Source organism: Aethina tumida, chromosome 1, assembly GCF_024364675.1.
Source record: "Aethina tumida isolate Nest 87 chromosome 1, icAetTumi1.1, whole genome shotgun sequence".
NCBI classification, from domain to species: Eukaryota; Metazoa; Arthropoda; class Insecta; order Coleoptera; family Nitidulidae; genus Aethina; species Aethina tumida.
Window position 1 is genome coordinate 9,506,920 of NC_065435.1, and position 11,455 is coordinate 9,518,374.

General features: G+C 30.8%; 3 protein-coding genes across 3 annotated transcripts; 1 reads left to right on the top strand and 2 right to left on the bottom strand.

Moving 5' to 3' along the window:
- Nucleotides 1-737: 737 nt before the first annotated feature.
- LOC109595465 (tax1-binding protein 3 homolog) lies at nucleotides 738-1,962 on the bottom strand. The gene is made up of 3 exons (XM_020010818.2): nucleotides 1,805-1,962; nucleotides 1,590-1,703; nucleotides 738-1,486 (listed from the first exon to the last, which is right to left on the bottom strand). The coding sequence occupies exons 1-3, from the start codon at nucleotides 1,856-1,858 to the stop codon at nucleotides 1,298-1,300; spliced, it is 357 nt and encodes a 118-aa protein (XP_019866377.2). The 5' UTR covers nucleotides 1,859-1,962; the 3' UTR covers nucleotides 738-1,297.
- A 385-nt stretch (nucleotides 1,963-2,347) lies between these two features.
- On the top strand, nucleotides 2,348-6,470 carry LOC109595470 (nodal modulator 2). Its single transcript, XM_049970755.1, has 11 exons — nucleotides 2,348-2,524; nucleotides 2,580-2,679; nucleotides 2,731-2,859; nucleotides 2,913-3,076; nucleotides 3,128-3,290; nucleotides 3,341-4,002; nucleotides 4,055-4,239; nucleotides 4,301-4,479; nucleotides 4,530-5,243; nucleotides 5,301-5,494; nucleotides 5,549-6,470. Exons 1-11 carry the CDS (start codon nucleotides 2,391-2,393, stop codon nucleotides 6,420-6,422), a joined length of 3,498 nt encoding a protein of 1,165 aa, XP_049826712.1. The 5' UTR covers nucleotides 2,348-2,390; the 3' UTR covers nucleotides 6,423-6,470.
- A 261-nt stretch (nucleotides 6,471-6,731) lies between these two features.
- LOC109595461 (protein adenylyltransferase Fic) lies at nucleotides 6,732-8,993 on the bottom strand. Its single transcript, XM_020010815.2, has 4 exons — nucleotides 7,819-8,993; nucleotides 7,580-7,771; nucleotides 7,286-7,528; nucleotides 6,732-7,229 (listed from the first exon to the last, which is right to left on the bottom strand). The coding sequence occupies exons 1-4, from the start codon at nucleotides 8,320-8,322 to the stop codon at nucleotides 6,813-6,815; spliced, it is 1,356 nt and encodes a 451-aa protein (XP_019866374.1). The 5' UTR covers nucleotides 8,323-8,993; the 3' UTR covers nucleotides 6,732-6,812.
- Between the last annotated feature and the right edge of the window lie 2,462 nt (nucleotides 8,994-11,455).

Here is an 11,455-nt window from a genome sequence, read left to right on the forward strand (position 1 = left end):
AATAATCAATTGGATGGATGGAAAATATAGATTATCTGGTAGTCTTCGTCAATTCCTTCAGCAATTTTAAAATCATATCTCTCAATATCGATTCAACTTCTTTATGTAAAGTTATTGAAACTAACTTCAAATTAGCAATGTTTGTTTGCTCAAACCTTTGTTTCCTAACATGACTCAATTACAACAAACAAATAAATGAAAAATGCACAATACTCACATTCATTCAAACATTCCATAGCCGTTCCAGTCTAATGCTGAAATGCCATTTTAGCCATTTTGATGAGTGTTTTTTATTAATTGTTTGTAAAATACAAATTTTTATACTTAAATTAATATTCATTGTAGAGATATATATAAATAATAATAAATAAATAGCTGAGGGGTTGTTTAGCTTCTTGACCTTTGACTGATGTGTGCATTTTATATAAGTATTATAAAGATACAGAATTAGTGAACGTTGCGTTTTATTTATATTATTAAAACATCAATTAATCATACACGATTTGCTATTAATATAATTTTTTATCCCTGATCTTAAATTATCCAAGATAATAATGAGAGTCACCTTCATAAATTGAAGATTTAATCACAAAGAATTGATATAATTTATTTTATAATATATTGTTAATATTTAAATGAGTGTTGTAAATATTTTAAGCACATTAATGCAGGAAGGACAAACCTTTAATAAATATTTGTTTAGGATTTTATAGAAAGGAAATACTAAAGTAAAAAAAATTATATATAGAATATTATTTTTATTTCTTACTTAAATCACAAATAAATAATGGTCATGCAGTACCTACACACACATGCTTTCAAAAAAGGTTAGCGTTTTAGTAATTTCTATGTAGATTAAACCATACATACTGTTTTATTAAAAACACTCATTTCTCAAAGTAAAAAATATAAAAGATACTGATTAACAATTATAACAATATATATTCAATATAAAAACATAAATATATAGACTATATTTCCTAATAATTCATGGTAACTGGTATGGAATGAATTATAAATCTAACACAGTTAACTCGATTTTTGGCCTTTTAAATCTAATAAGTGTACTCCAGTTGGTTTATCAATTTTGATTTGTATTTATTAAATGCATTTATCATAAGCCAATAGTCAAGAAAACTGTTCTGACTAATTCTTATTTTAATGTTACTTATCCCAATCATTAACACAATACAATTAAAAATACATACGCCACATTATAACTCAATTTTCTAGTTAATATTCCATACTGTTCTTTGATTTGTTCAAGTTAACTTAATCACAAATATTGAGCTTGTATTTATGTGGATGTAACACCTTTCCTTGCAACCAATAAATTAAGTACAGGATGTTTCTTTATGTAACTGACAGCCTTTTTATGTGTCACCATTGTAAAATCATATCCATTACACTGGAGAATTTTATCATGGACTCTTAAACCACTTTTTGATGCAGGACTTGATTCATGGACTTCTGTTACATATATGCCCTAAAAACACTTCATTCATTATCCTGATAATACAGATACAGTATTTTTTGTGAGTAGATAAACAAATAGAGGCCGGACAACCAATTGGATTTTGAAAACATACATTATCTGTGTATCCCTGAGGACTTTTGTGATAGTCCTGGTCAATTCCACCACCAATTTTAAAACCACATCTCATAGTATCGCCTTCGACTTCTTTATGTAAAGTTATTGGAATCTAAAAACATTATCAAATTTGCAATGTTTACTCATACCTTGTAACATGACTCATTTGCAAAAATACAACAAACAAATAAATGAAAAATGCACAATACTCACACTCAAACATTCCATAGCCGTTCCGGCCTGATGCTGAAATGCCATTTTAGCCATTTTGATGGGTGTTTTTTAAAATTATTTGCAAAAAACCTAGACCAAAAAATTCGGTTCCAAAGTTGTACCAATTATGATGCGGGCGACATCTACCTGTTGGAGAATTTATTCAAAGGTGGGGTTCAATCAGTGGCGTAGCAAATAAATATACACGAGGCTTTTCACATCAAATTGGACAATCTCAGAAGTTGAAACATGTGGAATATTACATATTATTATGCCGTTCATAAATTTTCAGCTTATTTGATATTTTACGTAAATACGTAATTACATAAAAATCATTAATAAGTGTCAATTAATTAAGAAGAGACGCATAAGAAACTCATTGATAGATAATACCGCACAAATACTCAGAACCTTGAACCTAATCTCTACGATCACTATACAAACTTAAATATAATTCAATTGAGTGGGACGCCACTGCGTTGTAGTCAAAAATCGATTGTGTGGCAGACGGCAAGTGCTCAGTGAATGACAGAACGAGTGAGGTTAATTAGATTTATGGATAGGCCGATTAAAAATTCATGTTAAAATGTTAAAATTATGTATTAAAATAATTGCAGTTTTATATATTTGTTGTAATGTAAGTGCCGACGACTTTCTAGGATGCGGTGGCTTCATTAAAAGTCACGTACAAATAGATTTTTCAAAGGTTGTAGTTAAATTGTAAGTAAGAATGATTTGGCTATCTTGAATGTTACTAATTACTTATTTGTTTTAGACTTACAAAACAGGGGATTGTGAAGGATAAGACGAATTGTGCTCCAAACAATGGGTATTATTTTGTACCTTTATATGAAAAAGGAGAATATATTTTGGAAGTAAGTTAATTATTACAATTAAATATTTCCTTATTAACGTGCATATTTTAGTTGGAGCCTCCAAGAGGCTGGAGTTTTACTCCACCAAAGATAAACCTCAATGTTGATGGTAAAACTGACTTATGTTCTCAAGGAAAGGACATAAACTTTGAATTTAAAGGGTTCGGTATTGCTGGAAAAGTAAATGACTGACATAATTACTATAATCCATTTTACTAAGGTTTGTGTTTTAGGTTGAAAGTTTAGGCTTGAATATTGATAATAAAGGACCAGAAGGAATAGTTGTTGATTTAATTTCAAGCTCTGAGAAAAGAACTACTACAACTGACAGCACTGGTCATTTCTCCTTTACACCTGTCTATCCAGGAACTTACACAGTCTCAATCTCTCACAACAAGTAAGTTAGTTCTGTAATAGTTAAGCAAATCTCTATGATATAATTTTATAGATGGAAGATCTTAAAAAAATCATTAAAAGTGCAAGTCACTGAAGGCAACACTGAATTATCTGCTGGCAGCCTTGTAATTCAAGGGTATGATGTGTCAGGAAAAATTTTAAGTAGGGGTGTACCTTTGAAAGACACAATAATAGTATTATTTGAAAAACAAGGGGTTAGTCAATTTATTTATTATTTATTAAATTGTAATTAATGAAATTTCAGAAAGTGAATCAACATGTAGAGGGTTGTAACAAAGAAAAAATTCAAGGGTTAACATATAAAGGCAATCAAATCTGTCATATTACATCACAGTTGAATGGAGAGTTTGTTTTCCCAGTTTTGCCAAATGGCCAATATGTAATTGTGCCCTATGTTAAGGACAAAAATATTTTCTTCCGACCTGAATTTATCGAATTTACCGTGAATAACAACGCTGTGGAGTTACAGAACAATTTTGAGGTTGATGGCTTTTCGATATCTGGGTTTGTCTACAAGTCAGATAGTAAAAAACCCATTGAAAACGCTAAAATATTATTAAATGGTAAAGAGGTGACAAGATCAGACAGGAATGGGTACTATAAATTAGAAAGAATCCAAGCTAACACATACAAATTGAAGGCTGAAGCTGATGGTATGATTTTTAATGACATTTCTGTGAACATCAACCCTAACTTGGAAAAGCTACCAAACTTAACACCATCTCTGTTCAGAGTTTGTGGCAGGGTTTTAAGTGATGAATCCCAAAGTGTAACATTCTCAAGATCTGATGGAAGTGTAGTTAAAGTTTTAACTGATGGCTCAGGCAAATTCTGCGAGTTTCTTTCGCCGGGAAAATTCGACGTTGAAGTTAAAGTTAACATGGATGACAGGCAAAAGGGCTTACAGTAAGTCATTTAGTAATGAAACCTGAGTGTCCCTTTACATGTCAAGTTTTAGGTTCTTCCCTATTAAGCAGACCATACAGGTTTTATCAGAAAATATACCTGACATTGTGTTTTCACAGTTGAAGGCTGTGGTTAAAGGGACTGTGACATGCGTCAGACCTATAGATTGTGACGGTTTAATTATTAAAATGTTTTCTACCACAGACCCATCTGATAAGACTGAGATTCCAGTAACTGGTGAGCCTTTAAATAAACAATAATAAGTTTTATTAATAGTTTTAATTGAATTAATTAATAGGTAACCAATATATCGCAAATAATATTTATCCTGGGCACTATGAAATACAATTGCTTTCAAACAATTTATGTTGGAAGTCCAGTAAGCAGACCATATTTGTAAATTCTGAAAAGGTTGATGTACCACCATTCATACAGACAGGTTACATGCTGCATTTTGTCTCAACACATCAGACCAAGGTACTAAACAGTTAAACTTAATTATTTTTGTATATCTCGTACGTTTCCAGTTAAACTACAAAAACACCAAGGACAACAGGCCTTCCTCCTTGAACGTGAACGCTGGCAAAACACAAATTTGCGTTGAAAATCCTGGCGAATACTCGTTTGAACCGGACAGTTGCCACGTCTTCGACAAAACCTCCTACAACTTCAACACGGACGCAGGTCCCAACGAGATAAATCTTACGGCCAGAAAGCACAAGGTTACTCTCGAGATTGAGTCGGCCGAAAATCACGGGAACATCCAGGCTACGATTAAAATCGACGACAATACTCACACTCAAACTTTGGCTCACTCTAAGGGTAGATATGAGATCAACTTACTGTTGGGACCCACTGATGAGGCCATGATCGTACCCAAGTCGGATATTTTATATTTCAACCCACCAGTCCTGTCGATTCCCGGCTACGCAGACTGCAAGGCGTTGGGAAACAAATTCAGGGCGATTAAAGGAAGAGTTTTCAAAGGCAAGGTCGTTCCGCCTCTTTCTGGCGTAATTATTACGGTGGAGAATGACCACACGGAGCCCCTGACGGTTGAAACGTCCAACGATGGCAGCTACAAGTTCCCAGCTTTGGATGATTCATTGGAGTACAAGATCACAGCCAAAAAAGACTCGTACGTGATCGTTGGTCCAGATAACAACGGCAATTTTAAGGCTCACAAACTTGCCGAGATCGTTGTCAATGTTATTGATGAAGCTGATAAAGTTCCACTACAAGTAAGTGAAGCAGTTGTTAGTTTGTTCAAGTAATTCAAGTAATTTCTTGTGTTTCAGGGAGCACTGTTGTCTTTGTCTGGAGGTGAAAGTTACAGGAGCAACTTACAGACAAACGAAAACGGCAGAATTACCTTCCACTCGTTAAGTCCAAGTGATTATTTCTTAAGGCCGATGATGAAGGAATACAGGTTTGAGCCTGCGTCTAAAATAATCAACGTTAAAGAGGGTGAATCTGTTGCTGTTACTTTAATGTAAGTTTTAACACTCCAATTAAATTAAACATTAATAACCTGGGTTATTTCCAGTGGTAAACGCGTAGCCTACAGTACCTTTGGACAAATCACGTCCCTCAATGGGGAGCCTGAGGAAAATATGGTTGTAATAGCGGCAGGAACTGGAAACTGCAGCCAATACTCAGAGGAAACTATCTCAGAAAGCACGGGACAATTCAGAATTCGTGGTTTACAGCCTTACTGCTCCTACCAAATTAAAATACAGCAAAACTCGAAAGGGGCCCATCCCGTTGACAGATCCGTCCCCAACGTCATCAACATTGAGAACGTAAAAGAAGACATAAAGGACTTGAAAATCATCGTGTTCAGACCAGTGACCCACACCGACATACTTGTGAAAGTCCACGCCAAAAACGTGGAACACTACAAAACTTTGAGACTGAAGGTGATTCGTGATGGATCCGCCACAATCCTCAACACGAAAATAGACACTTCAAGCGTTAGAATCACCAAGGATAACAATCCCGGTGTTTTGATACACGTACCTCAGCTGCCCTCAGACGGCAGAAGTTACGTTGCTCAGCTCGAATCCTCGTTGCCCAGTGACGTCCAGTGGATCTCCCCCGCTGCGTACTTCACAACCAACTCGTCTTTTCAATTTTTGGAGCTGTCGTTCAGTGTGAAAACGGGAAGTAACGACCAGCACATTAAGCAAACATCTGTGTGGACACTGCTAGTCATCTTTGGGATAATTACTGCACTCTATAATATAGAGTTGATTGCGCCAGTATTGAAAGAGAGGTTTGTTAACATTTCGAATTTAGCCAACGTCGTGCCGAATATTAATAAGAAAAATACCGAGATTTATGATAATGCTGAAATCGATCAGATTGTTCAGAGTATTAATAACTTAAAAAAGAAAAATAAGCCAAAAGTAAAGAATTAATAGTACCTTTTGTAAATTGTTATTGTTAAATAAACAGTTTTGTTATAATTGGTCGTTTTATTTGTGTTGCAAATTCAAGAAATTCAGTTTTATGGATAGACTCGTCCAGCTTCAGGATTATAGGCTGGAAAAAAAAAAATTAAAAAGGTTTAAATGTCAGGGGGCAACTTTTGGGGATAAATGTATAGGAGAATATTCAATCCTTAAGTGAGAGTGTTTATCTCCCAAATTGGGGTCAAAATACCTCAAAAGGGGATTTTAATTGCCCATTGCTCTTTTGATTTAGTTTGGGTAAATAATACAAATGAAGAATATTAATATGTATATTCACAGACAAATCTCAGGAAACATATATACAATGTATAAATAAAAATAAATATTTGGCAAACATTAATAGTTTATAATCTGATGTTCATTCTCAGAAACACCATCAATAGATAACAGCCTAGTCCCATAAATATACATGTCTAAAATTTGCAATGTACATTGTGCTACAAATCTCACAAAAGGCCTTACATCGCCCATATTGGCAGTTTTTAAAGTATCATAGTACTTTTCTCTCTGCTCCTTCAGTACCATAACTGGTGGATATCCAGCCTTCAATAAAATCAAATTCATAATTAATCTACTTGTGCGTCCGTTTCCATCAACGAAAGGATGAATATCCACCAATTTATAATGGGCTAAGGCAGCATATCGAACAGGGTGCATACTTTGAGCTTCTTCAGAGTTCAACCACTCGACGTAACTCTCCATCAGGGACGGAACCAGTTCGTGACTTGGAGGGATGTGGCTCCCCACAAAAACCTTAGAAAAAACGTAAGGTGAAAAGTTGGACAATTATGTATTTTGGATGATTATACCTTTTCATCACGAAATACACCGGATTTTAAGGGATCAACATGCCCCATGACTCTCCTATGTATCCCCAATATTTCTCTGACTCCTATGTAATCCTCTTTAACTAGATATTTTATGTACTGCATTGCCTTTTCTAAACCAAGCACTTCATTGTGTTCAACTATACTCTTGCCATTTACTACTTGTCCAGTTTCTAATAAATAACGTAGTTGTTGTACAGTCATTGTATTCCCTTCTATTCCGACCTAAAAAGTTGCCATCAGTAAACAAATTGTAACACAAAAATAAAAACCTACCGTGTGATAGATATGTAGATAATATGCTTGCTTCTTTACAGCCTCGAAAGAATCCAACTTAAAACGCGTCTTTAAAAAGTCATTCCTAGTATCAATTTTTCTGAACAAGTCAAAATCTAAACCCTCAACGACTTGAGCAGTCCTCTTTCTGTTCACCAAGGCCGCCTGATGGTCTGGTGAGTAGGTCAAAGCCTAAAACACATTATATAACAAACATTCAAGAAGTTGTCCAGATTTACCTTAAAATAAAACTCATCAGCAGTGACAATATCTCTCTGCGTTTGTTCTAGGAACTCCCCGTATTTATTTAAGACGTCGGCGTTCTCGGGGGCTATGGCAGCTGCGTGTTCGAACAGTTTGAGTGCCTTGTGAGTTTTACCCGAGAGCTTGAAAGCAATGGCTGCTTGTAACGTGTTGTAGACCTCCGAATCAAAGCCCCGGTACTTGGTGGTGTCGATAACATTTCTGGCGTCTACTTTTTCTGGTTCTAATACTGAAGTCAGTTGGTTTAGCACCAGATCATCCTCGTGTGGATCATCATCATAGGATAATTTTTGTATGGGGTAAAGGATTTGAACTTTCTTATCGTTTTCGGAAGGTATTAAATCTTCGAAGACAGGAACATCGTATTTTATTGGCGACTTTTTGTCTATTTTGCTAATGAAGTAGTAATGCTGTAGCAGGGCTAATAAAACACATATCACAGATAAAAGAATAGATATCACGATTACTAAGTAGTTCATCGCAGAGATTTTAATTTAAACTACGTAATCTCCATCATAGTGAGTACTATCAAAGAACACATCTTAACATTTCAAATTTTATACGTCTACAAAAATGATTGAGGTTATGTCGGTTTTGACATCTGTATACAACACTTGACGTGTATTTATGACGTCAATCGATACGTCAGAATAATGGTTTTAATTAACTTCGAGAAATATTGGTAAACCCGGAAACGAGATTTCGAAAAATCCGTGACTCATCTAAGTTAAGTGTGTGTTTCAGAGGAAATACGTGTGGCAATTTATTTATGACTCGAAGTCCTTGGTCTATTATTATCTGTATTAACAGTCCTACGTCCTAGAATTCGTGCATCATATGACGCTGACTTGCATCTGTACATAAAGAAAAAAGTTTATGCACCGACCGACGCGTGTTTTGAACCACCTGCATTTAATGCACCTGCCCCCATTATACTTTTAGAATGCACCAGCCCTCGTTTAACCCCGTGCCGGCAATTATCTAACGCTGTTCGTCTTCATATAAATAAAATAAATTTGTTCTCGGTCTATTTTTATCACACAGGGGAACAAAGGTGCAAACGTCAGTAGAAAATGTTTAATTAATCATTAAAACTCTTATATATGCCCCAAATGAGCCGTTAAGAAAAAATACTATTTTTGACCAAACATTTTTCAAAACTATTTGGTAAATTGTTCATAAATATTTTTCGGAGCAACTTTATTAATTTTAATCTTCAGATTCTTTTTTTCAAAATTTTCGTGTTGTTTTTTGGATATTATTTATAGAAATATATATTTCTTCTCCGATTAAATTTACGTCAAATATTTGTATAATTTTTAATAATATTTTGATATTAGATGATAATTATTGGTAATAATTAGATTTTTCAAACTGTCACTTTGGCCACATATAATAAAATAAAATAATACATATTAGTATTTTTATTAAACAATAAAAATAAAAAAAGTAAGGTGTCCAGTTTGGTTTCATATAAAAATAAAATATTAAATATAAAATATTTCTGGTAATTTTCGGACAATTATTAGTAAAAATTAAATTAAATTAATAAATTTAAATAATCAATTAAGTTAATTAGATTAACTAAATTAATTAAATAATTAAATTGACTTAAATTTATTAAATCATTAATTAAATTAATTTAATTAAACAATAAAATTTTTTAAGTTGTTCAGTTAAGTTAAATTAAATTAAAATAAAATATTAAATGAAATTAATTAATTAATTAACTAATTTTCGGATAATAAATGACAATTATTAGTAAAAATTAAATTAATAAATTTCATTAAATTAATCAAATTAATTAATTAAATTGATTAAATTAATTAAATCAATCAATTAGATTAATTAAAATAATTATATTAATTATTCAATCAATTAAATTAAATTAAATTAAACTAAATTAAATTAAATTAATCAAATTAATTAATTAAATTAATTAATTAATTGATTAAATTATAAAATTAAAAAATAAAATTTAATTTAATAAGTTGTCCAGTTTGACCCCATATAAAAAATTACCCATTAATGGAATAAATAATAAGTTATTATACCTTTAACATATATATTTTTTTAATTTCTGGTAATTTTTGATAATGTCATTGATTACTAATAATTAAATTAAATAAAAAAATTAAAAAATTTAATTTTTCAACTTATCGCGTCCACATAAAAATTAAATAATACATATTAATAGAATAAATAATAAATTGTTACACCTTAAATTATTTTTTTTAATTTCTAATAATTTTTGAATACTAAATGACAATTATTACAAATAGTTAAATTAAATAATAAAATTAAAAGATGTTTAGTTTGGTCCCGTATAAAAAATTAAATAATACACATTAATAGAATAAATAATAAATTATTATTACACCTTCAACATATATATAATTTTAATTTCTGTTAATTTTTAGATTATTAATTTTAGAATATTAAATAATTAAATAATAAAATTAAAAAAATAAATTTTTTCAAGTTGTCCAGTTTGATCCTATATAAAAAATAAAATATTACACATTAATATAATTAATAACAAATTTTTACACATTTTACATATATTTTTTTAATTTCTGGTAATTTTTTAGATAATAAATGACAATTATTACTAATAATTGAATTAAATTATATAATAAAATATTTTTTTAAAATTGTGCAGCTTAAATTAATTAATTACCTTATTTTTTTTTTTAATTTCTGATAATTTTTGGATAATAATTGACAATTACTGCTAATAATTAAATTAAATATTAAATTCAGAAAAATAAAATTTTCAAGTTGTCTAATTTGGTCCCACATAAAAATTTAAATATTTAATAAATTAATAAAGTAAATAAATTATTACACGTTTTATACAGTTTTTTTTTAATTTCTGGTAATTTATGGATAATAAATGGTTAATTAAATAATAATAATAATTAAATTAAATTAAATTCAATAATGAATATAAAAAATAAAATGTTCAAGCTGTCTCAAAATTATTACAAATATTTTATACTTTACAGGCAAGTTTAATAATTAATAACAATTATTATTAAATATTAAAATTATTATTAGTTAATTTTATTTAATTAAATAAAAATTTATATATTTATAATTAAATAAAATTGTATAATTTAATTAAATTATCAGACATTACTAGAATAAATAATAAATTATTATACTTACGTCAAAATTACTATAAATATTTTTTTTAGTTTTTAAACAACTGTTTGTGAATAAATGATAATCAAATTAAACATTTTTATGAATGAAATAGTACAGTGCGAACAAACAAGAATATTCAATGCGCCCGACAGAAAAAAACAAAAACAAACAACAAACACGAATAAATTTAAAAATAAATCCGAATCATATATTTAAACAAGGAAATAAATCGTGTGGGAACGAATAAAATAATCACGAGATGTTATTGACCTCGTTTCCAAACTCAAAACCAAAACACAATGAAAATAAAACAATGTGGGGGCAGATAAAACGAAAATATTCGTCGTGCGTCATTTTTTTTTATATACAATTATAACAAACAAAAGAAACGTGCCCACAAATACGAACCCGAAATTTCCTCAAAAAATAACATAAACGAAACTCGTCCGTTGCGAAAAACAG

Bases quoted from the DNA above. Each gene is read 5' to 3' on its own strand.
- LOC109595465 (XM_020010818.2), bottom strand. From the start codon at position 1,858: ATGGCTAAAATGGCATTTCAGCATCAGGCCGGAACGGCTATGGAATGT. The intron at 1,704-1,804 runs GTGAGTATTGTG...TAATGTTTTTAG, and splicing joins CGGCTATGGAATGTTTGAGT to ATTCCAATAACTTTACATAA. The intron at 1,487-1,589 runs GTATGTTTTCAA...AAGTGTTTTTAG, and splicing joins CTCAGGGATACACAGATAAT to GGCATATATGTAACAGAAGT.
- LOC109595470 (XM_049970755.1), top strand. From the start codon at position 2,391: ATGTTAAAATTATGTATTAAAATAATTGCAGTTTTATATATTTGTTGT. The intron at 3,077-3,127 runs GTAAGTTAGTTC...ATAATTTTATAG, and splicing joins GTCTCAATCTCTCACAACAA to ATGGAAGATCTTAAAAAAAT. The intron at 5,244-5,300 runs GTAAGTGAAGCA...CTTGTGTTTCAG, and splicing joins CTGATAAAGTTCCACTACAA to GGAGCACTGTTGTCTTTGTC.
- LOC109595461 (XM_020010815.2), bottom strand. From the start codon at position 8,322: ATGAACTACTTAGTAATCGTGATATCTATTCTTTTATCTGTGATATGT. The intron at 7,529-7,579 runs GTAGGTTTTTAT...GCAACTTTTTAG, and splicing joins ATCTACATATCTATCACACG to GTCGGAATAGAAGGGAATAC. The intron at 7,230-7,285 runs GTATAATCATCC...GTTTTTTCTAAG, and splicing joins GTGTATTTCGTGATGAAAAG to GTTTTTGTGGGGAGCCACAT.